Here is a 26,312-nt window from a genome sequence, read left to right on the forward strand (position 1 = left end):
CCCTCTCGACGTTGTAACACTTCCTATCGACTATAACATGGCGGTACAGCAACATGAGCCCATGCCGGGTGTAGGATCTCCCGTGCCAGCTCACAACACGGATCCCATTGATGAGAAATTCCAAAGTCAGCATATGGAGTATGAGAAGGTTGAAGTCAAAGGTGACTACTCCGGGGCCGTGGCCAAGACGAGCCCCGAGGAGAAGAAGCTCGTCAGGAAGCTGGATATCTGGATCATGGTAAGTCAGCTCTCAGCATACCTTCCAAACCCGACTAAATATCAATACAGCCCATGCTCTGGCTCATGTACTGGCTCAATTACCTAGATCGCAACGCTATTACCCTCGCTCGCCTTAATGGATTCCAACAAGACCTTGGACTCACTAGCAACCAATACAGTACTGCAATCTCGATTCTGTTCGTCGGATATATCCTAGGGCAAATACCCAGCAACATGATCATTACTAGAGTGAAACCTTCGTGGTACATGGGTATCTGTATGATGGGGTGGGCGATTGTAAGCGGTCTTACGGCTGTCGTACACAACTACACAGGCATCGTACTCGTGCGCTTTTTCTTGGGTGTAGTTGAGGCACCATACTACCCAGGAGCGCTCTACCTCTTGAGCATATTCTACACGAGAAAGGAGATTGCGACACGCATCAGCATTCTCTACTCTGGCAATATCCTCGCGTCATCGTTTGCGGGACTAATTGCTCTTGGCGTCTTCAAGCTCGATGGTGTGCATGGTATCAGGTATGACGCTCTGCGCAGCCCTCGCAAGACACACACTGACTTTTATCAAGCGGATGGCGTTGGTTGTTCATAATACAGGGTGTCGCCACCTTTGTCATCGCTGTAGTAGCCTGCTTTACCCTACCTGACGAGCCTTTAACTACATGGTGGCTCAACCCCGAAGAACGCCAACTTGCGCACGCTCGGGTCGCAAGAGACACGGTCGGTCACTCCGCCGACGTCTCCATGCTCGCTGGTCTCAAGGAAGCTGTCCGCGACCCCAAGGTTTGGGTCTTCGTCTACATGCAACACCTGTTCGTTTCCACGATACCACTACGTATACCATTTCTAACACCGTCTAGTCACATTGCAACCAACGGATTCAAAAACTTCATGCCGACGATTGTCAACACGCTGGGCTTCTCCCAGGAAGTCACACTCGTATTGACATGCCCACCGTACTTGATTGCGGGCGTATTCTCCGTCGCATGGGCTATATCATCTGGTCATTTCAACGAGCGCACCTGGCACATCACCATCGCCAAAGGCGTGGCTGTCTTTGGGTTCGTGCTCGGCTGCGCAACTATGAACGTGGGCGCGAGGTACTTCGCCATGTGCGTCTTTACCATCGGCACCTATGGCGTTAACAGCATCATCCTTGGATGGGTGTCTTCAACCTGCGGACAAACGAGGGAGAAGAAATCTGCGGCGCTGGCTATTGCCAACGTCGCGGCTACCCTTAGTCTGATCTGGACACCAGTAAGTTTCGCATCTCGACCGTCAGGATACGTTAGCTAATGTTGAACAGTATATCTGGCCGGAGTGGTCGGAGCCTCGATTCGTCTTCCCCTTGTCTATGAGTGCAGGTATGGCGCTCATGTGTGCGGCGGGCGCGTGGTTCATGCGCTGGTGGTTGGTGCGGGAGAACAGGAGGATCAAGAGCTCGAACTCTGAGACTACTATGTTCTACGCCTATTAACAGAGGAGACAGACGCATCTATATTGAAGCAATCAACTACTACCCCATGAGTTGCAAGCCCATGTACCCAATGTACCAACATGTGCCTCAACTGGCGCCGCTGGCCCACCGTATTGTATCTTTCTCCTTCTCTGTTGGACCTCCTCTCTTATGTGTGACCTACAACGTCATATAGTAGCCGGTAGCTTGGCAAAGCTGATCTTCATTCTCTGGTGTCCTCGTGACACCCGGCTGACTTTATATTGGGCTAGATTACTTATTTCTTCACATACTACTAATCTGCCGGTACACTGCTTGCATATGGGTGAGCGGACGGGAAGCCTAATTCTCAGTGTCCTACGGTCGTTAGGCATCAAGCTACGTCGTCATCCGCACCCTTCTAGCCAAGAGGGCTTGCATGATTGTGCCGCCACCGCCCTTTGCACCTTCGTATCTAACTAACTATAAGGACACTCTCCTGCATGCCTCGCCCCTCCCGCTGTCAGCTCCCTCACCGCCTTCCTCAGTAACACGCTAGATCGGACCCTGGATCGTTCCTGCCCGCCGCGCGCAACCCTAACCGCTCGCACTGACATCACGCCTCCACGCCTTACACCTCGCACCTCCGCGCTCACACACAAAAAGCGACAGCGACAATACATAACCTGTTCCTCTTCCCACGACCTAAAGGCCTAATTAAGTATGTTAAGCCTGTCGTAGATCGGCTCTTGTTTAAGACACTGCCACTACACTTCTAAAAAGTAGCCTTTGCAATTACGCTCTACTCTCTCGTCTTCTACTACGTCGCGCCTACTGTCTCGCGTTTATCTTTTCTAAGGATATACGCGCAGTTCAGTTCGCAAATAAAACTTAACTAAGATGTGTATATTGTGTTGTTTGTGCAGAGCCTTCACTATTATCTATATTAAGAAACACCTTCTCAACTTCGATGAATTACCCTCTTTCCATCATGTAAAATGAGTGTCCTATCCATCAAACCCTAGTTCCAATAATCCCTTTCACGATGCCACTAGAACCCCCCACCGCCAGATTACATAGTCTTCGAGTACAACGAATTCCTCGCATGAGCTCCACACTTCTGCGTCGCATTACCCGCACACGGCCAGCTACACTCATGCTCTCCAACTTGGGACGACGACGACTTGAACGAATTCCCACAAAAGCAATACGACCCAGCCTGAAGGCCATAATGGTTGAAGTCTTGGCAGATCGTGGCACATCTCTCGATCGTCATTGTCGACTGGGTGATTTCAGATTCGCGTAACACGCGGTTTGGAGCAGCGTTCTCAGTGTAACAGCCTTGGTACTTGAAAGGCTTTGGCTTTGCTGCTTCTGCTGCTTCTGAAAATTCGCGCTCGAGCTGCTGGTACTGTTCTTCTTTCTGGCGAAGCTGATCTAGCAATTCTTGCTCTCGCAGCGAACATTCGTCTTTGGCTGTCTGGCAGGCAACGAGAGAAGGACCGCAACTGCCCCCTTCCCCGCCACCCACCTGAGAGGGTAAACGGAGGGGCTGCTCGAATGTAATGCCATTTGTACAAGTGCACGAGCAGTTGTAGTTGTTGGACGACGGATCCGTACAGGTGATTGAGGGCGTCACGCCTGAAATTCGATATTAGTCAATGCTGAATTACTGCTAGTATGCGGTTTTACTTGCCATTCGTGCACTGGTATGAGTTTCCGGAAACGTCGAGCGAGCCAAGGACTTCTTGGGTATCATAGGCATGCACATTTGTGTAGAGGACGGAAACGAGCAATAACAGAGAGGCTCTCATTGTAGATGCGGGTGAATGAGTTGAGTCGGAGGAGTTTGTGTTGTTGATTTCTCATTTAGTTCCTGGGGGGCTTGCTCTTATCAGTTTTTGCGGCAAGCAGCCTAACTATCTAGGTACCGAGATGTGCGCAACTATATCTAATTACAGGCAATGGGTTCGGAGTGAAAGTTTGGTGCCGAACCCTGTTGAGGCTGACTTTTGACAGTAGGAAGTTGCTTTTGAAAGCCTTTCTGATTCTGCTTTGTTCAGCACCCATCTTCGCAACTAACATATCCTTTGTTATCCACGCATAGCTCTACATTCTGTAGTAATAACAACTTCTCTTTTTAGTAATAGTTGGTAAAAGACGAATACTCGATGTTAAGAGCTAAAAAGCGACTTTATCGTGCACACAAGCTATATTTAACGTTGATGGGTATTTTTGCGTCAAGCGTATCACCAGCACCTAAGCAGCTCTTCAACCGTAAATGTTGTAACCCGTGGTCGGTACCCAAAGTCTCGATAGCGACTGCCAAGGTGGGTGATCTTCGGACAGACTCGGCAGCGACTGCCAAGGTAGACGTAGTAGACCACGTGTCGTTTCCGTTGTTCCTGCATCTTTCCCCAAAAGTAAATTCTCATTTCCAACATGGCATCAGCAGACCAACTTATCGGAGCCCTGGAGGGCCTCGACGCGGACTCCTTCGTTAACGAAGCAGAGCGCGTCCGTGCCATGGATGCGCTGACCCTGGCCTTAAGCAAAGTACATAAGCCGTGGGACATTGTTTGGCAGCACTGTTGGGTCAACCCGGCCACCAATGCATGCGTCAAGACGTTGATTGATGCGGGTGTCTTCAGCAAATGGATCGAGATCGGAGGCGGAGAGAAGACTTGCGCTGAACTGGCCGAGTTAACGGGGGCCGATGTAGTGCTTATTCGTACGTTACATATCTGCTCATTTTATTTCATGATGAGCATTCTGACGGCGATGCAGGACGCATGATTCGGCAAATTTCTGGGCAGAATCTCGCCATCGAGACCGCCGAGGACACCTATAAGCCTACACCATGGGTACGTGCTCTAGCTGAGGATCAGGCCCTCGCCAACGTTTATGGTGAACTTTATGGCTTCGTCAATTCCCCCATGTTCAGAACTTTGCCAGACTACCTCAAGAAGACGGGATACAAGGTCCCTACTAACCCCAACGACTGCAACTGGCAGTTCATGAGAGGCTCAAATGAAAATTTGTTCCAGTCCCTTAGCGCGAACCCTGCCGCCGCAAGGGAATTCAATGATGCCATGGAGAGTCACTCCAAGCATAACCTGACGCCCTGGGTTGATGTTTACCCAACTGAGACTCTTGTGAAAGAGTCCAAGCCTGACCGGGCCCTTGTCGTCGATGTCGGTGGTAGCAAGGGCCACGACCTGACCAAATTCCATCTGCGCCACCCTGATATCCCTCAGGGCAGTCTGGTGCTCCAAGACCTGCCCGATATTCTCAAGGAGTTGACTATTGATGACACCATCTCCATCCACCCTCATGACTTTTTTGAACCACAGCCCGTCAAAGGTGCCCGTGCCTACTTCATGCACAACGTGCTGCACGACTGGGAAGACACACAGGCGAAGCAGATCCTTTCTCACCTTGCCGAAGCTATGGAACCCGGATACTCGAAGCTTCTCATTCACGAAAGCTTGGTTAGCTCTGTGAAGCCGCTCGCTCGTGTGACAACGTCCGATATCACCATGATGGCGTGCCTTGGTGCGAAGGAGAGGACGGAGGCTGAGTGGAAGGCGCTGGTTGAGAGTGCGGGATTAAAGGTGCTTAACATCTGGAGGCCACCTCACTCTGTGGAAAGTCTTATTGAGGCAGAGCTAGCTTGAATTCCAGAACGTACCGTTGTATATGTATCGCACGGTTGGGCGAGGGTATTGTAGACGGAATAGCTAGAAGAGAGTGTATGTGTTTTATTGTTTGTAACCTCCTAGCTGAGCTTATATAAAGGTCATCGCACGGCGTTATTAGTAACAAGGTTTCCAATAGCGCTTGGCCTGCGACCACACCCCCCCCCCCCCCCCCCCCCCCCCTTTTTTTTTGATCGTATTCCGACCTAGATAAGGTCTAACTATTATTACAGTTCGCTTCTTTACCTTAGTGTTGTGGGTTAATCTGCGGTAAGATATTAACCAGGCCTAGGTGGCGTACAGTTCAAGAATGCTTTTCTGCTGAGAGCGGCTTGGTGAAGCTATCCGAGGGCATTTTAGTCGCTCGGACTCATTTAACTGTAACGATGCCGTCTCTGTGGACCTGCCTCAGTCATAGGCTATGGATGTCGACGTGTTTCAACTTTGATGACGCTTGTGGTCTGTCCTTCTGGATCAGGGTATCTTTTGCAAGTTAGTTAAGTAGTACAGGAGAAGTCACAAAGTCTCTTACTCATAATGTCCGGTCTCCTTCTACCTAAGTGGAGACTGTGTGTACCTCGACAGAAACGTCCGTCCTATCGAGAGAGCAGGCCTCGACCTAGCAGTACTGAAGGCCACATTGCCGTGCTTGTCGTAGAAAGAAGCACTTCAGCATAATCCAGGCAGCGATGCACTTCGTCACCCGCCTCAATCCCGATCCGGGGTCCCGTTCGGCTTCGATGCAGACTCAACTGATGCCCACTGCCGGCGCACACTCGACGATGCGGCTTCACATAGCATAGGAGGACTCACTTACGAGCTGGACATTCAATGTGAACTTATATTCATCCCTGAATCTTTGATAGAACAGGAAGTCTTCAGCATCGGTTGTATACATCGCAATAGCACTTTTCATATGTGGGACAGCTGATCAAAGTTATTAGCCGCGTATTATAGTCTTAATCCATCGAGTACTTACTAAACGGGATCTTGGCCAAACAAGATGTGCCAAAGATACTCGAACACTCTTCCACTCGTCTCATCCTTCAGCGGCGTTTCCATCAACCACGTGTAATACGTTTTGTACTCGTCCAACGACCGCTTTCGTACCTGCTCGCTCGACACAGCAAACTGCGCGCAGCAAGGCGTCGCTAGTACATGCGGTACGTCCGTGTTGTTGAATAAATCCCGCCACGCATCTGGCATCGCTGCTTCGATTGTTCGATGCTCCTCAGGCGGATCTCGGAACGGCATTACCTCATGCGGGCAGCCTGGATCGTTGACGCAGCGCAAATTCGCGTAGCCGTTGCTCTGGATGAATTTGACGTTGAGTATTTGCAGAGAGACGACATTGGAATGCTGTTCGTTGTCGGTGTGCCATGCGACCGGGTAGCCGTCCTTGTGCGGATGTATGAACGCGATTGTTGAAGGTAAATTGTGGTAGTTCTGCACGATGTATGCGAGGTATGCATTCGCTTCCATTCCTTTGTTGCGGAGGGTGCGTAGAGTGCGGTTAGTCATCGGATCCAGGGTCGATATGTTGTGTGGAGTTTCGGTGTCGATGTCATAAATGGCTGCTTGCCAGTCTGGTAGATCGGTGTGCACCCAATCTGTTTCGTCGCTGGGAAGCTTTGCCATTACCACGACGCGATCAGGTAGGGATGGGGTAGGTATCGCGACTTCAGTACTTTGCGTCGATGTGCTTGAAGATTGAGGGGTGGTGGAAGTCGACGAAATTTCCTCTTTCGCGCCTCCATTCACATTTTCCTGCTCTAATATCTCTTGTTTCTCTTCTAATTCCGTTGCCTCATATCGCCATGGCTTCTCATCAACGCTGGTCTCGGCGGATCCTCTTTCGGCGACATTGAAGTGGGCGTCAAAGAGATACCAGAAGCAGAGCAGGAACACTGCCAACACCAAAAATTCGAGTTGTCTGCGGGAACGCATCATCGTTTGATGGCAAGTGGGTTGAGGGCACGAGAGGTAGTGAGATCGGGTATGCGACAGCTTGTTCCAAGAAGTTGTTCGGGAATAGTATTGCGAGCGCGTGCACAGGCGATATCGAACGCGTAGAGAAATTACCGATTACCGGATCGTGAAAGCAACTGCGCCGCGCAGTCTAAAGCACACGCACAGGGATATCGTGAAATGCGACAGAAAATGGAATCTTCCGTCGCAGCTGGCAATCTGAGGATGCGACATTGCGGCACAGCTCCTTTAGTATCAAGACACGTACAAGGAGTTGCGCGCGGTTATGCCATCGGCGCTAAGCGGCACTCGCTGGTTGGTGAATTTGTGAGGCTCACGCACATGTGCGCTAACCCCATGTGATTGAGATGCAGCAAGGCATGAATTGAGCGTAGTACAACACCAAATTCGGTCAGATATGCTACACGAATCGTTTAAGCGCTATCACTTGAAAGTACCTTACAGCCTTGCTGTTCCCCTACTCCAGCGATTTTCAGCTTTCCAGTCCTCCCGTACGTCGTCACTTCCAAATTTGCAACATCAAACGTTGCAATGGGTCTCTCGGTAGGCCTGTTCTCGTTATTTCTGGGGATTCTACACTTTGCGATTTTTGCGAAAAGTCAGTGTCAGCCACATCCCATCGTCGCACCCATCCATAATGTGTCTTTGCCCAATGGAGCCTCCGTGAGAGGGATCTCCATGACAGTCGGTTCTAACGACCAGAACATCTCATTCTTCGCCAGCGGGTAAGTCTCACAGTATTGTTCACAGGTCTTGCTACGATCGACCTTTTTGTTACCTCGTTTGGGGAAACAACATGTATCGGAGTCTTGAACAGCTCGAGGATTCGGCATGACTGACCAGCACATTTATAGAGATTACAACGAGACCTACATCTATGGAACAGATGGATTTTGTACAAAAGCCTACTCATCTGCAGCATGCGTGACGTTCCGTGGCGGCGCATACGACACATCAGAGTCTTCTACGGACAAGTCGATCGGCAGTCGAAAGGACAGCGATGGCTTCAAAGCGGACTGGATAGAAGACACTCTCAACTTTGGCGACAACACCACGCTATCTTCATTCGGATTCGGCGTTTCGGAACAAGATCTCAACCAAGCGTTCACTAGCCAGTCTCAGCTTGGATTAGGCAGCAACTCGTCCTTCATGAACGCACTCTTGTCCGCCGGCGACATAGGCACGAAAGCATACTCGATGTTCTGGGGACTGGTCGGTGGCCCTGCAGAGAAGCAAACTCCGGGTTCGCTAGTTCTCGGTGGCTTGGACAGATCCTTGATCGTGGATCAGAACGACAACTTCACAGCGTCGCTCTTCCATGGCGGTAAATGTGGAACGGGCATGGTGGTGACGATTGGCGACATCCTTCTGAACTGGCCCAATGGTACCGACATGAGCGTCTTCATGGGCTCACAATCAGCGGCTATACAAGCGTGCATCAGTCCCAGTTTCGCAGGACTGATGTCTCTTCCACTAAGCTATTACAACAACTTTTGGTCGCTCGCCGGCGGAACGCCACCGGATGACAAGAGCGAGGCGAGAAGCCTCGGTATCAACTACTTCACGATGCTCTTTGAGCCAAACAATGTGTAAGTATAGTAACAACTCTATCCAAAAGATAAATAGCTAACGCTCAAGGTGTAGTTACTACGGCGGTCTAACGATCAAGCTTCAAAACAGCATCTCCGTCAAGATCCCCAACACCGAACTAGTTGTTCCCGACACATACATTGCCTCCGATGGCGCGGTTCAGACGAATACATCGGTCCGCAACGTTGTAATCAACTCCCTTCAATCCGAGAATGACAACGATCTACCAGTCCTTGGCCGCCTGTTCATGAGCTCTGCCTACCTAATGGTCAATCAAGATGCTGAGATGTTCTCCATCTGGCAAGCAAACACCGGATCAAAGACTTCCGACATCGTTGCAGTGGATAAGCAAAATAACATGGTCAGCGAGTTCTGCGCGAACTCTACAGGGGGCTTGCCTAGAGCTACACCCTTGCCCACGTCTTCCGCCACACCCCCGCCACAAAAAGAAAGTTCGAAATTATCAGGTGGCGCGATAGGCGGCATAGCTGCTGGTGCGGTGGGCGGCGTTGCCTTGCTGGGCGCCATTGGCTTCTTTTTGTATCGTAGACGAGGATCAGGCGGCGCAGAGGCTGACGTGGTGCAAGAGTCCGAGTCGCAATTAGCAGATGTGAAATTACCCACGTATAGTGAGCTGCCAGTAGCCGCCCATGAACTTCCTGAAGCTCGGTACAATGTAGCAGAGCTGGATGGTAGAGCTGTTGATGGCAGTAGACATCATTACAGAAATTAATCACTTAATGTATAGACCCTCAGTCAACGGACAACTCATATGGTATCACAATCGTGGGCAATTTTAATAGTAAAATGAATGATAATCTTAGAAATGGACCGAAGTCTCGACAAAGTCTATAGACAAGAAGGTAACGTGGTATCAAGAAGGTAAAAGGTAAAAGGTCGTAACTCGTGATGCGTCTATCAAGACAGCAAACGTCTAAGCATTGGCGAAAATCTTGCCAATGCTAGACAGGCTTTGACCATCAGCAGAAATGAGGTACTTTTGGTCGGTGCTAGGTGCGACCATGTGGTAGGCGTAACGCTCGATCCAGGGCTGAGCATCCATCCAGGGAAGAACCTGCTTAAGGAACTCGTCGGCGTTGCCAGAAGTTACACCGAATTCAGTGACCCAGACGGGCTTGTTAAAGGTCTGGTGGAACTTGGTGAGGTAGTTCTTGAAGTCCTGAGCGTTGTCTCCGGCATAGTAGTGGGCGACGACGAAGTCGATCTGGCAGCCGTTGCAGGCAGACATGAACTTCTTGAGGTAGTTGATTCCCTTGTTGGGCTCGTCGGCGTTGGTGACGGAAGGAGAGCCGATACGGAGGCCCTGAGAGGCGAGGGGCTGGATGAACGTCTTGTGGGTCGCGGCGGCAGTAGCGACGTCGATGTTGGAACCTCCACCACCAACCTGGTCGGGCTCGTTGAAACTCAACACGTGTGAAACCTTATAGTTCTTCTTGGCGTTGGCGATGTTGGTGTTCCAGCCCTCAGTGCACCACTGCTGGTTGGAGTGGAGAAGAGGAACATATTCGAGGTCGAGGGGGGTTCCATCGATGACTGCCTCCCAGTCGTACATCCAAGAGACCTTGGAGCCGGCGAACTTATGAGTCCACTGAGATCCAGAAACACCATTGTGGTTCTTGGGGAACGCAAGACCACGCTTGCTTCCACCGCGTGCCTGAAGAGGAGATGCCTCGATCATAGAGGAGAGGCCAGCAAGGGCCAAAACGAAGGTAGAGGTAAGCATAATGAATGAATGAATGACTGATCAGTTGATCAAGGAATGACTGTGGGGTTGCTAGAGAGCGTGGTTGAGTTGGATCTTCAAAGGAGTGAGATACCGCTTCATGGTGCCTTCCTCGACTTACTTATATTTACGGAAATTAAGAAGCGCCCACAGTGAACGGAACTAGCACTGTGGCCCACCGCCTGTGCGAGCCAGCGCATGGCGTCGCCTTCTCGGCCTTTCCTGCAGCGTTTCACCCAAGCCTACTGCCAACTCCGAAAATCCACGTGCGATAAGACTATCTCCCGCAAGCCCGGTCTGACGGCGCCGGTTGTGGGGTTTGGTTATTCGTCAATCTTGGTAGGGCTGTAGGGGCCAAGCTTGATGTGGAAATTACACGTCGGGTAGCCGTCAAATCACGATGCTGACGAGTGATCGTCGCTCGCCGAGTCGCTGGAGCCACGTTGGTTTTCGCGGCATATGCACAAGAAGATCTTGCGTAGTAGTGGGCTTGGAGAGCGACGTTGGGGGACCTAACGCAGGATCCATGTCTAGGCTAGCTGTCTCCTCAGGAACAGCGCAGGAACAAACAGGAACAAGTTTTTGGTGACCGGACAATGAATTGTTCTGGACTCCGGACTGACTTGAGGTGGAGGGCACTAAGCAGATTGAGGCAGGCGTTGCCCGACAACAAAAACGTCCCGCGCAGATCCTCACCATTTTCGAGTCTACCCATGCACAAATCACCAACGACAACGTGTAATGCTGTCATGCCAATCGAGACGATACGAGGTGCGTCATGATTCATCGCAGGTCGCGACAACAATGCGCGCGCTTTGAGCATTGTTTTGCAGCAAGGACCTTCTCTGACAGAAAGTAAACAAGACATTGCTTTTCTGACTTTCTCATAATTTGGATGCGCCCACCAATCATGGCCTTGAGACAAGCCTAGAAATGCCATGGGCCCGTACCGAGCCGCAATCTTCCGTCAACCACCAGGAACGCATGCCGTCCATTCGGCGGCATCCTCACACGCTGCCGCAGACGACGGCGTCGACGCCTCGCGTGCTTTTGACATTTTCATGTGGCGCTCCCAACACGGCAGGCACTCCACGGCTTTCTACTGTAACCTCTGAACGCCGAGGTGGATGACACTTGACGACTTGTAAAGGTCGAGACCCTTTTTCAACCAATTCGCCTCATTCGCTCTCACATGTCAGCGCGATGTCGGACGGCGACTCTGGAATCTGGGATTTGGGCTGCAGTCCACAAACTTCTGTCAGCCTCTACAGAACAGACTTTGACAGTTCTCCACTCCGTCACCGATCATAGGTTGTACGCAAAACTCTGCTTCGTCCCCGCTTCCAAGGGCTCACAGCACGTAAGACGTTCCACGAGCGTGTTGAAAATCATGTTTTTCTCAGCAAGATGCCGAGTACGGTCGGCTGCTGTGATAGAAAGAGACGTCTGCGACCTAAGCATGTCTGAAGGAAGACCTGGGCCTTCTACGAATCCTTCGTGCCGGGCTCGAGTACCATGGTTTGAGCGGAACCGGCACTTGCATTACATGAACGGCCTCGGGAATCTTGAGAAAAGATGGATTCACATCCGACAGTCTCCACGTATCAGCATAGACGGAGCAGACATTTTACTACCATACGTAAATGTCGGTTGTAACCAAGCGACTACGCTGCGCTAACGCACGCGCAGTGCAAGCACCGGGTGAAGGAGCTGCCGTTCGTTGAGTTCTAGCGTGAACGACTGCATTGCAGTAGCAGGCGCAACAGCAGTTCCCCGCCCGCAAACGGAAAGATGGAATGAAAACGTTGCATGTTGGCCGCATTGCCTCGCAGCACACAGTTCCAGCAGGAGAACCGAGCAGTTCGTATTTTGCGACGGCGCCGTTGACCGCGCGGCACTTTCACGGCCCGACATCCTCGTACCTCGACGCTTTGCGTCTGAGCACCCGTCCAAGCCTACCGTACTTACGTCATGTTGCTGGACAATTAGTGTATGCGCATCGGTTGGGAAAAGCATTATCAGTCGCTTGAACACTGCTTCTTATCAGCCACTACCCCTGTGGAGTCTGTGGCTTTGACCTTGGTGCGCCTCGTTTGACGAGAAAAAGCACACGACGCGGAGAAAGCACAGAGGAAGCACAGATGCTACCGATAGCTGTACGAACTCGTGTTGCTGCCAAGGAGCAACTCCATCGCGATCTTACTATTATTGAAGACGGCGAGGCTGGCATGAATCATTGGGGGAGACTGTGCGTCGTGCGGAGGAGGCCATGATGTGGACTTTGCTCCTGTCTCGACAACGGTCGATACGAAATACTTCCGGTGGTCTTCTATCGGAGGCTGCATCGGCTCTCCCTATACAGTCTGTGTTCTTTCCTGAACGTCTCAATACGTGGCTATAGGCATGGATGGACATTACTCGATGGATGGAAGACGCTATTTATACACGTCGGCTTTAACGTTGTCGCCGATGAACATGGGATAGAATCTTGACAAGCATTGGTAAGAGAATATCTTTTTGACCACCAGAAGATACAAGGCTCGCGCTTGCTACCTCGCGCACGGCATATTCAGGAAGACGCCTTGGGGGCTGCATGCCACTGGTGTGCATACATTGCATCAACTCTTCCGAACCCCCAGGTCTTTCTGACTACCGCGATACTTTTGGAAATATAATGGGATGCGCAGGTGAACAATGACACGCAATTTCTGCCAGCCTGCTAGCGGAGGTAGACTCGTTTCTCACATCCCATTGAAGCAGATGGCCTTTGGAAAGAGTTTTGTCACATGCTGCGCTCTTGACGAAGCGGTAGGCGAACAGCAGAGGAAAGGCTTCATACTTCTCCGATACAGTGGCCCCATCGCCGAGGCGCGCTCTCATGCTACCTTCATATACATTTTATTTTATTTTGCGCAAGCAACTCCGCTGCTGAAGTAATAAATGTGCAGTACTTTCACTTGAGTGAACTGGAGACACGAGTCTCATCTTGACATCTTATCGGTAAATTTGCCAAACAGTTCTCATAGCTTTATGTATAACTTTTTTTTTAGTTGTTGGACAGCTCGCATATCTCTGCACATGGATCATTTGTCTGTCGCTTTTGATAATTGCAAGCACCGTTGAAGTAAAGAGGTAACGGAAGGCAGCGAGCGGGTAGCTTTTGTACTTAAGCCCCCTAGCTGCCGTATACAATGAATCTTCCGCTCATTATGATCCGCATATGATATTGCCGTCCACTTTTGGAACGGCTCCGAGATGATATGGTATTGAACACGGACAACGAGGTTTGGCTTGTGCTCGATATTTGAGAACCAAGACGAGAAATAATATTGTTGGAGGCAACACATCGAATCGACAGTATCGATTTCAGAAAAGGCGAAGGGACCTCAGCACATGACGTGAACGTATGTGGACTTCAGTGAAAGCAACACATCGCAGGTGTACACTTGCATTTTGGAAAACGTCACTTTTGCTGTGAGTGGATGTTGCAAGAAGGAAGAATAACAGCAAGCAAGGAGGGTATTTACATTTTGTTCTGGCTCTTTCCCGGCTTATGCAGCGTCCATACTGTTGTTTCAGTTGCTTAAAAGCTGTAATCGCCCAGAACAATGCTTCTGCAGCGCCATGCGTTAGTTGAGATGGTTTTGGAGCAGAACACCGAACAGTGGTCGTCAAAGTAGCTGCGCGCACTTTTGAGTAGTAGAATACAGCAAGCGCGATCTCTGCCAACATTTGTCGGTAATAGTAAAGTTTTGAGTAGAGAAGTCGGCTCAGGTTCTTCCCATAGTAGTAATCGAAGAGTGCTTTTAGAAACAAGAATCGTGCAACAAGCCAATATAGTAGGAGAAGAGAAGAGCAGCATCCAAGGTCTCTTTTATCTTGTAGATATCTGCCGAGAGCACAGAACATGGGAAGGCACCTAATGATTTTCGAAGTGAGTAACTCTTGGATTGTGTGAGGTTCTGTTACAAGACTTTGATTGCACTCACGTCTTGATTGGGCCTTGCTTTCGAGGACCAGGAAGGGAGAAAAAAGACATGACAACTCCCCCTTGTCATTTTGATAGACAAAATCCACACGCGCAGCACATGGTAATAGGAGGATGGCCTTTTGTTCCCGCAATGGAGTATTAGTGGATTGGAAGAGAAGTAAAAGGCCGACAGGGCAGGCTTTATATACACGTCCTCGTAGCGCGCAACCCGATGAAGAAGAACCATGGTATGGTCTTGTGGAATTTTTAGAGCAAATTCGCCGCGGTCATATTGGTGGACCGATGAAATTTGATTCAACTGTCGATTTGGAAAGACGGGCAGCCGCCAACAAGTCATTGGGCGTTGTAGTTTTTCATTCTGTTGAACGAGCAGAGGAGCGACAGAACTCCATCGCTCGTGAAGGCCGCGTTTTTGAGAGAAGGAGCCGGAATCGACACCATGCACGATCTTAATCATCATTTTGGGTAAGATGAAGGATCGGTATGATGGAGTAAGAAAGAGAAGAAGGAGGGCATGACTAGATAGCTTTTGTACCGACGAGAGTCGTTCATGACCTTGCACCTGTCGTCATTCAGTGTATGAGTCACGTCTCAGTCGTCCCAATCATGCTGTCCGGATAAAAGTCTTTTGGTAAAGCGCAGAGCAAGTGCTCACTCACTCTATAGACGAAAATGTTCTTTGTTCCAAACTGCGAGCTCTATCGCGACGAAGAACACATCGTGCTAAGTGTAGCGGGTTTTGGTAGATCATAGAAGTGCCGAGGCTTCTTTCAGCGCATGTGGAGATTGTCAAGATTCTTTTCGTGATGTTGGTAGGCGACATCTGGAGGGCGAGACATCCTTTCCATATTCTGCAATTTTTGGAAGCGGCCACGCAGGATATGTCACCTCCCGGTTTATTCTTTAGATTTACCAAACTCCTCCTCCAGTCTTCTCATGGAATCGGCTGGGTTCCGTTTTTGGTACTTGTAGAAGGTATTGGTGTCGAAGAGGAGAAGGACAGCAATACGAGGGTTTATACTCTCGTTTTAATGAGAGTGTCATGGGATTATCAGGCGTTGATTTTTTGAACTTTCTGGATCTCGTGAATTGTCGATCTTTGGAACAAGGCCATCAGAACTATGACCGGTGGTTTTCGATGAAGGCGAGGAAGAAGCTCTGGCGGAAAGAAGCCATTGAACGTACATCATGTACTTTCAGTAGGCGTTTGGCGAGCAGAAGGACATCGACAGCATGACCGTAGCTTCTGAAAGAAAGTACCTGCTCATCCACATATTGGACAAAAGATTTTAGTAGAACAAAATTGAAAGTATGTGCATTGGAAAGAGACAGGAGCGACGAACTGAATTTATGTAGACGGAAATCAGAGATGAGATGAGCACGTGAATGAACAGACGCAAGTGCCACGTTATGTTTGAGACAAGCGAAGACATCATGGGCAATTTTCCGAATTTGTGTTCTTCTCTCAATGCAGTCTAAACACCTACAAATGCCGCTCAACGTGATCGCATAACGAAAGCAGACGCTACCCACACAATGAATGACATGACGTGATATCTAACGCTCAAAACGCCCCTGACACCGGGTATAACGATTTCAACCCCCACCAGCCAAATCTACGGCCCACCTTTAGGAGACTGACGAAATTCCACGAAATTGTACGGCACTGCACTCACGCCCACATAGCGCCCTTGCTTGGGATCGTACACCGCATGTACATTGACTGTGATTTTCGCTCGCTCGCCGTAGACCTCGACGAGGCCCATCACCATGAAGGCGCCGCGCGGAACAGGGTGCGGGTACGGCTTGAATGTTCTGCGAAAGTCGGCCTGGAATTGCGATAGGTCCAGCGTGAACTTCTTGGGATCAATTTGGACGCTGTCGAGGTCTTTGGTCGCGCCGTCGACGGGTGCGACGGAGGGCGACGCACCTGGCTGCTGGGTAGGTGTCGCAGATGTGGAGAAAGGGCTTGGAGTGACGCTCGTTGTGGGGTTAACCGATGACCGCGGGTTGGCGCTTATCCGCTGAACGAGTTCTTGAACAGTTTCGGTCTTCGATTCTGGACTCCAACCCATGTAGACTTTGAAACCTTTCCATGAACTACCTAGTTTGCTTGTTGTGTTGTTGTATAGGGCCTTCGCTGCCTCCTTGGGGTAGAGTAGCCGATTCAAGCGGTGGTGAATAGTGCTGTCGACTGGTCGGATTGCCTTCCGCAACGTTCCATCCTCCAACAGCTCTATCCCGGGCTGTTCGTATTCGTCTGGCGTGGTGTCTGGAAACTTGATCTCAATCCACACTTTGCCTTTGCTCGTGTCGATTTTGCCGGCTTTTGCGACGAGAATTGGGTGCTTGGCGAAGGCGTTGCGTACTCTGTATACTAATTCCCCTGTCATCTCGTCAGTACACATACAATATGCCCGGCAGGGGATATCGCACCTCGTATTTTGTCAACCCTTGGGCGATCCGTCGCCAGCTGTTTGAACTGTTGCCATTCTGGATCTGAGCCTTTCCAGTACCTCTTTGGCTGTAGCCTCGAAAAGCCGGTGGGTATGAATAGTATAGCGTCGTCGTATTCTTCGTCGTCGTATTCTTCGTCGTCGTCTTCGTCTTCATCGTCTGCTTCTCGACCAACCGTTGTCCACCCGCCCTCGTTGACCTCTTCCACTTCAACACTTATGCTAACGTATCTTGAGACACCGTAAAAGGCCGCTCCGACAGCGACGGCACCGACTAATCGTCTGTGAACAGTTAGCACATGGAAAGTACGGGGATGTGTGAAGCGACTCACGACCTGCTGAGGAATGGTCGCCCTATACGCACTCGTTGTATTATGACTTGCTCGTGGCCATCTCGTGCTGCCGATCGGACTATACGCGCATGTGGTATCCGGTTCAAGAGGGAGAAGTTGCGCCGAAGCACCAGTGGCGTAGACATTGGTCTGGCGCAGGCGGGAAGCGAGTGTTATGAGAATGAGGAACGCAAGATCAAGTAGAGAGACATTTAGGTCTTTCTAGAACAAAGAATGCGCGTGAAGCTGTGCAGCGTTAATAGGTGCATGCAGTTGATAGAGCCCCACGGCTTGTATCACTGATAGTTGCGGGCGGAGGTGAGGCAGGTTCGGCGCTAGTTCCGTCTAGGTCGCAGCGCAGCTCAGGATGGCGATGATGCACCTGCATCATCGCGGAACGACCTCAACTCCATCCTCACCGCCACCATGAAGCTATCCGGGGCCTTTGTCGCCTCATCGCTGTACTGCACCGTCCTTGCAGCTCGCCCCACTGTCAGTCCCGAGACAGCGCGTCTCATCATTGCCCAGCGCCTGGGCCTATCGCGATTCCACTCTGTCGACCACCCCGACGCCGAGACAATCAGACACATCAACACGTATGGAGGAAGGCACCAGAAGCTGTTTGGCGCAGATGATGCAGAGCAATCCAAGGCGCACCTGCTGATGTGGGTGGAGGGCGCCGAGCAAGATGAGGCAACAGGTGGGCATACGTGACGACAGCATCGCGAAGGATACCGACTAACCCGAGCTATCAGTCATCATCAACGATGGATCAGACCGCTCACACGACTTTGCGATATCCAGTGCGCCATCTATCGAGGATAACCAACGCCTGGTCATGGACTTCATAGTACAAGCCAAGTCGCTGCCGGAACTCGCAGACCCCCAGCAACGGACATACACGTCCAACTTCGACATTGAGTCGGCGCTCCCGCCAAACGAGAAGTCTGACGCTTACAATGGCTACCTCAACATCTGGACCACTGGCACCAAAGACGGCCTATCGACTGAGCAGATTGCCCAAGTGCTGAGCAACGTCAACAAGAAGGCCGAGGAGACGGGTTTCTCCACGACTGTCGTAATGATGCCGCGTTCAGCCAAGTCCAAGTCCAAGCGCGCTGCCCAACCGTGGGGCGCCTACGATGTCCCCTCCAAGGAGGCCCGCCGCCAGAATCCCGAGGCAATCCTCTCCTCGCAGCCCGTACCTGCTGTCTCCAAGGTGCCTGACCTTGAAGACTTCCCTGTCATCATCGCGGCCGACAAGAACAAGGGACCTGTTCGCGGTATCCTTCCTAGCTGCTTCAAGTCCATGTCGGCTTGCGAGACTCAGACCCACAACTGCTCCAGCCACGGCGAGTGCAAGCTCCTCCACAAGGGACGTGGATCCGGTTCCGATCAGGAGACAGTTGACTGCTACGGATGCGCCTGCGCCGCTACGGTCGAGCACAAGGACGGAAAGGGCATGGAGGGCCAGAGAAAAGTCACCTACTGGGGCGGCCCCGCTTGCCAGAAGAAGGACATCTCGGTTGAGTTCTGGCTCTTTGTTGGTGCCGGTGTCACTCTGGCTTTCTTGATCTCTGCTGGTATCGGCATGCTCTACTCCATGGGCGCCGAGGAGCTGCCCAGTGTTATCGGTGCCGGTGTCAGCGGTCCCACAAGGAAGTAGGAGGTTGATGAATGTAGGAAGTGGTGAAGATAGGAGGGAGAAGGAAGATCGAGCATTGTATATCTGGTGTACGACAGACAGTCTTTGTTAGTTAGCAGTATGGGGCTTGTACTCTATGGGATAATGGCGTTTATAGCACTGCAATTTAGCATTTGAACAAGTTGATACAAGTCTGACAGTGTTCACCATCTGCTCAAGTCCAGTAATTCGACCGTAAACGGTGATGACAACGTGTTGATTCGCTCACGTAGCTACTGATGTGTAGCTGTCCAGGATGCCTGTCAAATGTCGCAGACGCCATGTTCCTGAATACATCAAAACAGAGCGTCTGAGACATCTAACAGGCGTAATGGATAGCTACACAAATGCTGCAAAGGCCATGGCCCTAGACATCTTCAGCAACCACATGTTCGACCCCTAGAAATAAACGCGCGCATCATCATGACTTTACACTGCTCATGCCTTGGCCTTCTCCACCATTACACCGTCGTCGCTCTTAGCCTTCTCCTCGTCCAACTCCTTCATGAACTCGGACTGGATGCCAGCCCTGCGGTTCTCCCACCACTCCTTCTCTGCTGGTGCCTTTGCCGTAATCTCACCGAGACGCTCGCGGATGTGGTTGTTCTGTGCCATTTCTGAAGCGGACTGGAAGATGGTCTGGCCCCAATTCGGTGCGAAGGCATTGGCCTGTCTTGATGTCAGTCATGCTCAAAGAATTGCGAAGCCATCCGACTTCAATCTCGACTCTTAGGACTCACCTCGTTGACGACATCTCTGAGTTCCTCCTCGATCTCCTTCTCCGCCCGCTGGAATCGCTGCCACAGATCATCGCCCACACTACCCCTCTGCAACAATGCCTGCAGCGCCTGCTTCGCGTTTCTTATCTGCACAATCCTATGTATGTCCTCGGTTGCGCGGCGCAATAGCGCAGCCTTGAGTACGCTGTCCGGTACCTTGGGTTCGTCCATGTGTAGCAGGGAGAGGTAGACATTGCGCTGGAGATGTGTGGGGAACCAGGGTTCGAGGGATGCGGCGTTGGCGGCTTGACGCTTGCGGTAGAGGTTTGTGAAGACAGTAAATGATCCGGCGAGAATACCGATGTAAGCGATGGGCACGGTAAGCATTACCCAGTCGACTATGTCGAAGGGCCACATGGTGAATGTTGTGTGTGGGTTGTTTGCGCGGAGTGTGAAGAGGTTTGGCGAGCTCGCTTTTCGATGCAGGTGCTGGCGTTAGAGATATGAAGGAGCGACGGTGTTCTCGGTAGTGAGATACGGGGTAGGTGAAGACCAAGTGGGAGGGTGAGTCGCTGTTGTCTCACTTATCGATACATTCGAATATCTGTCCAGTTCCGCGCTCGACTAGCGCCATTCTAGCGCGTCTGCGTCATCCATGTCCGCTCCGCTACAGGCGCCTTCTCGAATCAATCGCCAACACCAACCAAGGTTCACGACTGCACCTCGCCTTTGTCTACTTATTTCTTCTGATCGCGCTTTCCTCCCAAAACTCTTACCTCTACCCTACCACCTACATCGACTTTATCAACTCCACCCCGGAATTCATAGCGTTCCGATCATGATATTGAGGGTATGTCGTTATGCGGAATACCTGCGATATATTACTAACTTTGCATCAGTTCGTCAGCAAAGACGGCCAGTTCAGGTTGACGGTACAGCCCGAGGACACCTTCTCGTCGATCCTGCCCCAGGTTGCCGAGAAGCTGCCCAAGACTGTCGACATCCAGAGCATCAGTGTTAGCAACAAGCCGCAGGGAGGCGACGCGAGGAAGCTTGCTGGCCTTGAGGGCGTAAGCTTCAAGAAAGTGGGACTATCGTACGTAGCTTACCCAAGCTCGTCTTCACAGCTAATGATGCCATAGAAACGGCGCGCAACTCTTCCTGTCCTTCGAGGAGCAGTCTGCGGCACCGAACGGCCATGCTGCACCTTCGACCGGCGGCGCACGACTAAATGGCAAGGCCGTCGAAGAGACCAACATGGGCTCCGTTCCCATCGGCGATGCCATGCAAACCATAAAGAACCCATGGGAGGTTGTCAGGCAGTCCCCGCTCGACGACAGGCTAGACAGACAAGATGGCAAAATCCCTAGGAAACGCGACGCTCGCATGTGTTCCCACGGACCCAAGGGCATGTGCGACTACTGTATGCCCCTCGAACCCTACTCGCCCGCATACCTCGCCGAGAAGAAGATCAAGCACCTCTCGTTCCATTCATACCTCCGCAAAGTCAACTCGGCGAAGAACAGGCCAGAGCTCGGTAGCTCGTACATGCCACCGCTGACCGAACCCTACTACCGCGTACGCCCCGACTGTCCATCGGGACACAAGCCATTTCCAGAGGGTATCTGCACCAAGTGCATGCCTAGCGCCATCTCGCTGAAGCCACAAGAGTACCGCATGGTAGATCACGTCGAGTTCGCCTCGATACAGGTGGTGGACGATGTGATCAACTTCTGGAGACAGACTGGCTGTCAGCGACTGGGCTTCTTGTACGGCAGGTACGAGGAGTATACTGAGGTGCCGCTGGGAACAAAGGCTGTTGTCGAGACCATCTACGAGCCACCGCAAGTCAATGAGGCGGACGGTATCTCGTTAGGCGAGTGGGACAACGAGAAGGAGATTGACGAGATCGCCGCACAGTGTGGGCTGCAACGGGTCGGAGTGATATTTACCGATCTGCTCGACGCGGACAAGGGCGACGGCTCCGTTATCTGCAAGCGGCACATGGACTCATACTACCTTTCTTCCCTCGAAATCACATTCGCAGCACGATACCAAGCAAGGTACCCCCGGCCTTCCAAGTGGAGTGACACTGGACGACACGGATCCAACTTTGTTACATGTGTAATCAGCGGTGATGACCAAGGTCAGATTGGCATCTCCTCATACCAGGTTTCGAACGACGCCGTCGAGATGGTTCGCGCCGACATCATCGAGCCTTCAGCCGAGCCATCAGTCATGCTTGTTCAATCGGAAGAAGATAACGAAGCTTTGAACCGCGCGCGGTACATCCCCGAAGTTTTCTACCGAAGGATCAACGAGCACGGCGCGAACGTACAAGAAATTGCTAAGCCCGACTTCCCTGTGGAATATCTGCTGCTTACACTAACACACGGTTTCCCTACTCAGCCAAATCCTCTCTTCACCGGTGGCAAATTTCCGATTGAGAACCGTGAGGCTATGGGCGAGATGCCAGAGATCTCACATCTTGGCAAAGCTCTCAACGCTCGAGCGAACGGGCTGGCACTCAACACGACCAGCGGCCTCAACGCCATTTCGAATTTCCATATGCTGTGCTTCATTCATAATCTCGGCATTCTATCAAAGGTACGTTAATGCAAAACTGCATGGATACGTTGCTAACTGTATAATTAGGATGAAGAGTCACTGCTCTTCAAGGTAGCATCAACGCACGACACTTCAGAAGGCTCAGCGCTCCAACATACCGGAGGTTGGGCAACCCTTCTGACCATCCTCAAAGAAAGTGGTGAGCGCCCCCCGAAACGTTCCTATCAATCTTCGTCCCTCTCCCAGTCGGCCAGTAGGGGGGCTGCAGCCCTAGACCACACCCGCGGTACGATGCGACAGTCCTCCTATGGCTCAGATTCCGATTCAGTACAGTTGGCTAAGAGGGTAAAGGGGGTTAAGCTTGGGAAGTAGATTAGTTCAGGCTAGTCACACTCCTGGGGCGCGACCTCTGACACCATAGGTCTGTAATCCGAGCGACAATGGAAACGCGCATGGTGCGTAGATGTGGTGGGCATACTGGATGGAGTTGAGGAGCTCGGTATGAGCGGAAGTGCATGCATTGTCTGGCGTCGTCGCAGATTTCTGACATCTGGTGATCGGTCGAGAAGAAACCAAGATGTGCAATTTATCCGTTGAACTGTGTTTTTGACATCTTCTACTGCCGTGAGACCTGTCCGCAGGGGTCGCTGTCCCCCGTTGTTTGCGCTAATGGTTTGATTTGTTCGACATCGACGTGAATTATGGGTACATCTATATGAGATTCCAATCTCTTGAGCATAATTGAGGGCATAATGGGCTATTTCGCATGCAGCAGTGATGACATGGTTGGAGAAAGACGACGTGGTCTGTGCAGAAACGTGAGTTCGCGGTCTCGCGTCGACGCGTCGCACTTTAGCAGTCGAGCTCAACATCCCAACCTCAACACCTCAATCTCTACACAACCACCACAATGGCCGATTTCTTCAACGTAAAAGCGAGGCAACAAGCCGCTGCAAAAGCGAGCTCATCTAAAGCGCCTACAACGAAGCAAGAGCCCAATCGCATGCAGCCATGGGTTGAGAAATAGTACGAACGCAACACCTAAACACATCCTCCAGCACCCATACTAACAGCATCACAGCCGCCCCAAAACCCTCTCCGAGGTAACAGCCCAAGACAACACAATCCAAATCCTGTCTCGCACGATGCAATCGTCCAACCTCCCGCACATGCTCTTCTACGGCCCGCCAGGCACAGGAAAAACGTCCACGATCCTTGCCCTCGCCAAAGAACTCTACGGTCCCGAACTCATGAAATCGCGCGTCCTAGAACTAAACGCCTCAGACGAACGCGGCATCAGCATCGTGCGCCAAAAAGTTAAAGACTTCGCGCGCCAGCAACTCAGCGTCGCGCCTACCTACAACGTCATGACGGAAGATGCGAGCAGCGGCGAAACAAAGACAGTGCGGTACAGAGATAAATACCCGTGTCCGCCGTTCAAAATCATTGTGCTGGATGAGGCGGATAGCATGACGCAGGATGCGCAGAGTGCGCTGCGTAGGACTATGGAAACGTACAGTCGCATGACAAGGTTTTGTCTCGTTTGTAATTACGTCACGAGGATTATCGATCCGCTGGCGTCGAGGTGTTCGAAGTTCAGGTTCAAGAGTTTGGATCAGGGGAATGCGGTTAAGCGCGTTGGCGACATCGCAAGGTTGGAAAATGTGGCATTGGAAGAAGGGGTTGCGGAGGAGTTGGTCAGAGTCGCAGATGGCGATTTGCGGAAAGCGATTACGTTCTTGCAATCTGCGGCGAGGCTTGTGGGGGCTGTCGTCCAGGCTCAGGGTGCGGGGGGCAAAAAGAAGAAGAAGGTTGTTGCCGAGGAAGACGAGATGGATATCGATTCTGCTGCGGCGGCGCCGACTCAGACACCCGCTGTTTCCCTCCCCATTATCGCTGAGATCGCGGGTGTGCTGCCTCCAGCTACGCTATCTTCGTTCAGCGACTCGCTCTTCCCCAAGTCTTCGGCTACCAAGTCGATACGCTACAACGAGATTGCCAAGGTGGTGGAGAATATGATTGCAGAAGGGTGGAGCGCGTCGCAGACTGTGGGCCAGTTGTACGAACAGATCATGTTTGACGAGAGGGTTGAGGATGTGAAGAAGGTTAGGCTTGCAGGCGTGTTTAGTGAGACGGATAAGAGGCTTGTTGATGGTGGGGATGAACATCTTGCTGTGCTGGATTTGGGGGTTAGGGTTGCGGGGGTGCTTTGTCTCTGAGGGAGTAACGGCGCTCTCATGGGGATTATGTCTCTGTAAAGCATACTGGGTGCGGGACATGAAGAGACATATTCGACATAATCAACGGGTTTGATGGGATTGTAGCACTCATGGTAACGTCTTTATTTGCACGATCAAACAGTAAGCTACATTACATTCGTATCGTATCGTACGGGGATATCTCAGGAACGATGTACAAAAAAAATGAACAAGTAGAAGCGCAAGTTGTGCGCCCGCTCAGCGCTCGTCGTATAGCGCTCAATGCAGAGGATGTCATCTCATCATGTGGTCGGTATCCAGTCCGTCCAATAATCACAAATACCCCTCTTTTTTCCTAGACATACAACTCCAAAAGATACCCGTGAAAAGATGAAGAAAGAGTGCGGACAGATCGCAGCGCAGTCTCATCAAATGCCGTAGCCTAGATCGTTATAAGGCTATGCAAAGATGCAGAATCCGGCTCCAACGCTAAACATGGCGATCGCAGCTAGTGTCCCTGTCTTGACCGCGAATCGGTTGCCAGTAGATGGGGAATTCGATGGCGTAGCTGAAGCGCTGGCTAGGGTCGCCGAAGAAGTTGTGGGCGAAGCGCTATCTGGAGATAGTATAGATGACGAAGGCGACACCACATTGGTGATTGTGGACGCCGACTGTGATGACTTAGTAAGTGTGGTCTGCGGTGTTGATGAAGACGTTGTGAGGGAAGTATCGCTGGTGTTGGAAGAGGAAGACGCAGATGCAAATGCGATCGCAGACGTAGATGCAGATGCAGTTGCAGGCGCGATTACAGAAGACTCGGACAGCGATAACAAAGATGATGAGGCAGAAGAGGAAGCACTCACCACCACCGCATCCGTACTCTGCGCCTGACTCACAACACCCGCGCCCACCTCCGACGTCGCAACCGCAGCAGCAGCGGGATACAACTCCGGCAATAGACTCTTAACATCCCCAGGTAATTGCCGGTACCAATTCGGCTCCAGATCGCCTGTTGGCATGGGGGCGTTGGGGCCCGTGGGCATAGCCGTTTTCAGTACTGATAGGACGGAGAGGAGTGTTGGATTCATGGTTGCGGGATCGATGGCGCGGTCTTGGAGGTTGGCGTAATTTATTGCAGATGCGAAGGCGCCGGTGGAGGCAAACGCCGTGAGGATGGAGAGGGACTTCATTGTTGTGTGGAGTTGCGCGATTTGGGGTGATTGATATGGTGTTCAGATGGGTTGGCGTGATGGTCGCGTGGCGGATAAAAGAATGTGGAGGGATTGATCGTTCTTTAGAAGGATAATGAACGAGTGTGAGATTTCGAGTAAGAGCGAGTGTCGTGAATATAATGAGTTGTTGTTGACAAACAAACGCGTGCAGTGGAGTCACTGCGATGCACGACCGCGAGCTTTTTGCGCGATATGACGTCGAATCGAGCGGGGAAAGAGTGCTCGGTCCCTCTGTTCAGTTTGACCGTTTGGGACGTTGGGTAAAAAGAAAGTATCGTTGGGAACCGTTCGGTCAAGTCGTTATGTACCCGGGCTTCCTGAGCCGTAGTAGCAGTAAGAACGACAGTATGGCGCGTTGCCGGTGAGAATTCGAAAGCGCAAGACCGATTGGAACGTGCAGGTTTGTCTTTCAATGCGCCTGTAACCGTCTGAAATGGGTC

General features: G+C 51.4%; 12 protein-coding genes across 12 annotated transcripts; 6 read left to right on the forward strand and 6 right to left on the reverse strand.

The window, feature by feature from the left end:
• Positions 1-37: 37 nt before the first annotated feature.
• On the forward strand, positions 38-1,713 carry BKA58DRAFT_409508 (major facilitator superfamily domain-containing protein; the record flags this gene model as incomplete). Its single annotated transcript, XM_046172151.1, has 5 exons — positions 38-238; positions 289-755; positions 806-1,048; positions 1,097-1,493; positions 1,543-1,713. The coding sequence occupies 5 exons, from the start codon at positions 38-40 to the stop codon at positions 1,711-1,713; spliced, it is 1,479 nt and encodes a 492-aa protein (XP_046030038.1).
• An 860-nt stretch (positions 1,714-2,573) lies between these two features.
• Positions 2,574-3,637, reverse strand: BKA58DRAFT_378854 (WSC domain-containing protein). Its single transcript, XM_046169751.1, has 2 exons — positions 3,368-3,637; positions 2,574-3,312 (listed from the first exon to the last, which is right to left on the reverse strand). Exons 1-2 carry the CDS (start codon positions 3,483-3,485, stop codon positions 2,744-2,746), a joined length of 687 nt encoding a protein of 228 aa, XP_046030039.1. The 5' UTR covers positions 3,486-3,637; the 3' UTR covers positions 2,574-2,743.
• Positions 3,638-4,060: 423 nt separating this feature from the next.
• On the forward strand, positions 4,061-5,494 carry BKA58DRAFT_466795 (O-methyltransferase-domain-containing protein). Its single transcript, XM_046175034.1, has 2 exons — positions 4,061-4,402; positions 4,459-5,494. Exons 1-2 carry the CDS (start codon positions 4,114-4,116, stop codon positions 5,346-5,348), a joined length of 1,179 nt encoding a protein of 392 aa, XP_046030040.1. The 5' UTR covers positions 4,061-4,113; the 3' UTR covers positions 5,349-5,494.
• Positions 5,495-6,147: 653 nt separating this feature from the next.
• On the reverse strand, positions 6,148-7,403 carry BKA58DRAFT_111677 (uncharacterized protein). Its single transcript, XM_046163939.1, has 2 exons — positions 6,349-7,403; positions 6,148-6,296 (listed from the first exon to the last, which is right to left on the reverse strand). The coding sequence occupies exons 1-2, from the start codon at positions 7,317-7,319 to the stop codon at positions 6,248-6,250; spliced, it is 1,020 nt and encodes a 339-aa protein (XP_046030041.1). The 5' UTR covers positions 7,320-7,403; the 3' UTR covers positions 6,148-6,247.
• A 633-nt stretch (positions 7,404-8,036) lies between these two features.
• On the forward strand, positions 8,037-9,681 carry BKA58DRAFT_307585 (aspartic peptidase domain-containing protein; the record flags this gene model as incomplete). The annotated part of the gene is made up of 3 exons (XM_046167169.1): positions 8,037-8,083; positions 8,213-8,947; positions 9,003-9,681. The coding sequence occupies 3 exons, from the start codon at positions 8,037-8,039 to the stop codon at positions 9,679-9,681; spliced, it is 1,461 nt and encodes a 486-aa protein (XP_046030042.1).
• A 92-nt stretch (positions 9,682-9,773) lies between these two features.
• BKA58DRAFT_378859 (uncharacterized protein) lies at positions 9,774-10,868 on the reverse strand. Its single transcript, XM_046169752.1, has one exon. The coding sequence runs from the start codon at positions 10,690-10,692 to the stop codon at positions 9,883-9,885; it is 810 nt and encodes a 269-aa protein (XP_046030043.1). The 5' UTR covers positions 10,693-10,868; the 3' UTR covers positions 9,774-9,882.
• Positions 10,869-16,115: 5,247 nt separating this feature from the next.
• On the reverse strand, positions 16,116-17,754 carry BKA58DRAFT_378863 (uncharacterized protein). Its single transcript, XM_046169753.1, has 3 exons — positions 17,472-17,754; positions 17,120-17,421; positions 16,116-17,069 (listed from the first exon to the last, which is right to left on the reverse strand). Exons 1-3 carry the CDS (start codon positions 17,615-17,617, stop codon positions 16,300-16,302), a joined length of 1,218 nt encoding a protein of 405 aa, XP_046030044.1. The 5' UTR covers positions 17,618-17,754; the 3' UTR covers positions 16,116-16,299.
• A 108-nt stretch (positions 17,755-17,862) lies between these two features.
• On the forward strand, positions 17,863-19,306 carry BKA58DRAFT_333837 (uncharacterized protein). The gene is made up of 2 exons (XM_046168209.1): positions 17,863-18,171; positions 18,227-19,306. The coding sequence occupies exons 1-2, from the start codon at positions 17,898-17,900 to the stop codon at positions 19,135-19,137; spliced, it is 1,185 nt and encodes a 394-aa protein (XP_046030045.1). The 5' UTR covers positions 17,863-17,897; the 3' UTR covers positions 19,138-19,306.
• BKA58DRAFT_378865 (Sec62/63 complex, subunit Sec66) lies at positions 19,307-20,444 on the reverse strand. Its single transcript, XM_046169754.1, has 2 exons — positions 19,896-20,444; positions 19,307-19,824 (listed from the first exon to the last, which is right to left on the reverse strand). Exons 1-2 carry the CDS (start codon positions 20,289-20,291, stop codon positions 19,594-19,596), a joined length of 627 nt encoding a protein of 208 aa, XP_046030046.1. The 5' UTR covers positions 20,292-20,444; the 3' UTR covers positions 19,307-19,593.
• Positions 20,445-20,564: 120 nt separating this feature from the next.
• Positions 20,565-23,045, forward strand: BKA58DRAFT_378868 (NPL4 family-domain-containing protein). The gene is made up of 4 exons (XM_046169755.1): positions 20,565-20,724; positions 20,774-20,970; positions 21,017-22,481; positions 22,530-23,045. The coding sequence occupies exons 1-4, from the start codon at positions 20,713-20,715 to the stop codon at positions 22,812-22,814; spliced, it is 1,959 nt and encodes a 652-aa protein (XP_046030047.1). The 5' UTR covers positions 20,565-20,712; the 3' UTR covers positions 22,815-23,045.
• Positions 23,046-23,197: 152 nt separating this feature from the next.
• Positions 23,198-24,880, forward strand: BKA58DRAFT_111791 (replication factor C subunit 4). Its single transcript, XM_046163940.1, has 2 exons — positions 23,198-23,468; positions 23,524-24,880. The coding sequence occupies exons 1-2, from the start codon at positions 23,353-23,355 to the stop codon at positions 24,659-24,661; spliced, it is 1,254 nt and encodes a 417-aa protein (XP_046030048.1). The 5' UTR covers positions 23,198-23,352; the 3' UTR covers positions 24,662-24,880.
• BKA58DRAFT_111792 (uncharacterized protein) lies at positions 24,881-25,933 on the reverse strand. Its single transcript, XM_046163941.1, has one exon. It carries the CDS (start codon positions 25,828-25,830, stop codon positions 25,099-25,101), a length of 732 nt encoding a protein of 243 aa, XP_046030049.1. The 5' UTR covers positions 25,831-25,933; the 3' UTR covers positions 24,881-25,098.
• Between the last annotated feature and the right edge of the window lie 379 nt (positions 25,934-26,312).

This window comes from Alternaria rosae, assembly GCF_020736505.1.
Source record: "Alternaria rosae strain MPI-PUGE-AT-0040 chromosome Unknown BKA58scaffold_2, whole genome shotgun sequence".
NCBI classification, from domain to species: domain Eukaryota; kingdom Fungi; phylum Ascomycota; class Dothideomycetes; order Pleosporales; family Pleosporaceae; genus Alternaria; species Alternaria rosae.

Excerpts from the sequence above, each read along its gene's own strand:
- BKA58DRAFT_378854 (XM_046169751.1), bottom strand. The coding sequence starts at position 3,485 with ATGAGAGCCTCTCTGTTATTGCTCGTTTCCGTCCTCTACACAAATGTG. Across the intron at positions 3,313-3,367 it reads CTCATACCAGTGCACGAATG|GCGTGACGCCCTCAATCACC; the intron begins GCAAGTAAAACC and ends ATCGAATTTCAG.
- BKA58DRAFT_111792 (XM_046163941.1), bottom strand. The coding sequence starts at position 25,830 with ATGAAGTCCCTCTCCATCCTCACGGCGTTTGCCTCCACCGGCGCCTTC.
- BKA58DRAFT_111791 (XM_046163940.1), top strand. The coding sequence starts at position 23,353 with ATGGCCGATTTCTTCAACGTAAAAGCGAGGCAACAAGCCGCTGCAAAA. Across the intron at positions 23,469-23,523 it reads CAGCCATGGGTTGAGAAATA|CCGCCCCAAAACCCTCTCCG; the intron begins GTACGAACGCAA and ends ACAGCATCACAG.
- BKA58DRAFT_378863 (XM_046169753.1), bottom strand. The coding sequence starts at position 17,617 with ATGTCTACGCCACTGGTGCTTCGGCGCAACTTCTCCCTCTTGAACCGG. Across the intron at positions 17,422-17,471 it reads CGACCATTCCTCAGCAGGTC|ACGATTAGTCGGTGCCGTCG; the intron begins GTGAGTCGCTTC and ends AACTGTTCACAG. Across the intron at positions 17,070-17,119 it reads AAGGGTTGACAAAATACGAG|GGGAATTAGTATACAGAGTA; the intron begins GTGCGATATCCC and ends ACGAGATGACAG.
- BKA58DRAFT_111677 (XM_046163939.1), bottom strand. The coding sequence starts at position 7,319 with ATGATGCGTTCCCGCAGACAACTCGAATTTTTGGTGTTGGCAGTGTTC. Across the intron at positions 6,297-6,348 it reads TTTGGCCAAGATCCCGTTTA|CTGTCCCACATATGAAAAGT; the intron begins GTAAGTACTCGA and ends AACTTTGATCAG.
- BKA58DRAFT_378865 (XM_046169754.1), bottom strand. The coding sequence starts at position 20,291 with ATGTGGCCCTTCGACATAGTCGACTGGGTAATGCTTACCGTGCCCATC. Across the intron at positions 19,825-19,895 it reads TCAGAGATGTCGTCAACGAG|GCCAATGCCTTCGCACCGAA; the intron begins GTGAGTCCTAAG and ends ACATCAAGACAG.
- BKA58DRAFT_466795 (XM_046175034.1), top strand. The coding sequence starts at position 4,114 with ATGGCATCAGCAGACCAACTTATCGGAGCCCTGGAGGGCCTCGACGCG. Across the intron at positions 4,403-4,458 it reads GGCCGATGTAGTGCTTATTC|GACGCATGATTCGGCAAATT; the intron begins GTACGTTACATA and ends ACGGCGATGCAG.
- BKA58DRAFT_378868 (XM_046169755.1), top strand. Across the intron at positions 20,971-21,016 it reads TTCAAGAAAGTGGGACTATC|AAACGGCGCGCAACTCTTCC; the intron begins GTACGTAGCTTA and ends ATGATGCCATAG. Across the intron at positions 22,482-22,529 it reads ATCTCGGCATTCTATCAAAG|GATGAAGAGTCACTGCTCTT; the intron begins GTACGTTAATGC and ends CTGTATAATTAG.
- BKA58DRAFT_333837 (XM_046168209.1), top strand. The coding sequence starts at position 17,898 with ATGAAGCTATCCGGGGCCTTTGTCGCCTCATCGCTGTACTGCACCGTC. Across the intron at positions 18,172-18,226 it reads CGAGCAAGATGAGGCAACAG|TCATCATCAACGATGGATCA; the intron begins GTGGGCATACGT and ends CCGAGCTATCAG.
- BKA58DRAFT_378859 (XM_046169752.1), bottom strand. The coding sequence starts at position 10,692 with ATGCTTACCTCTACCTTCGTTTTGGCCCTTGCTGGCCTCTCCTCTATG.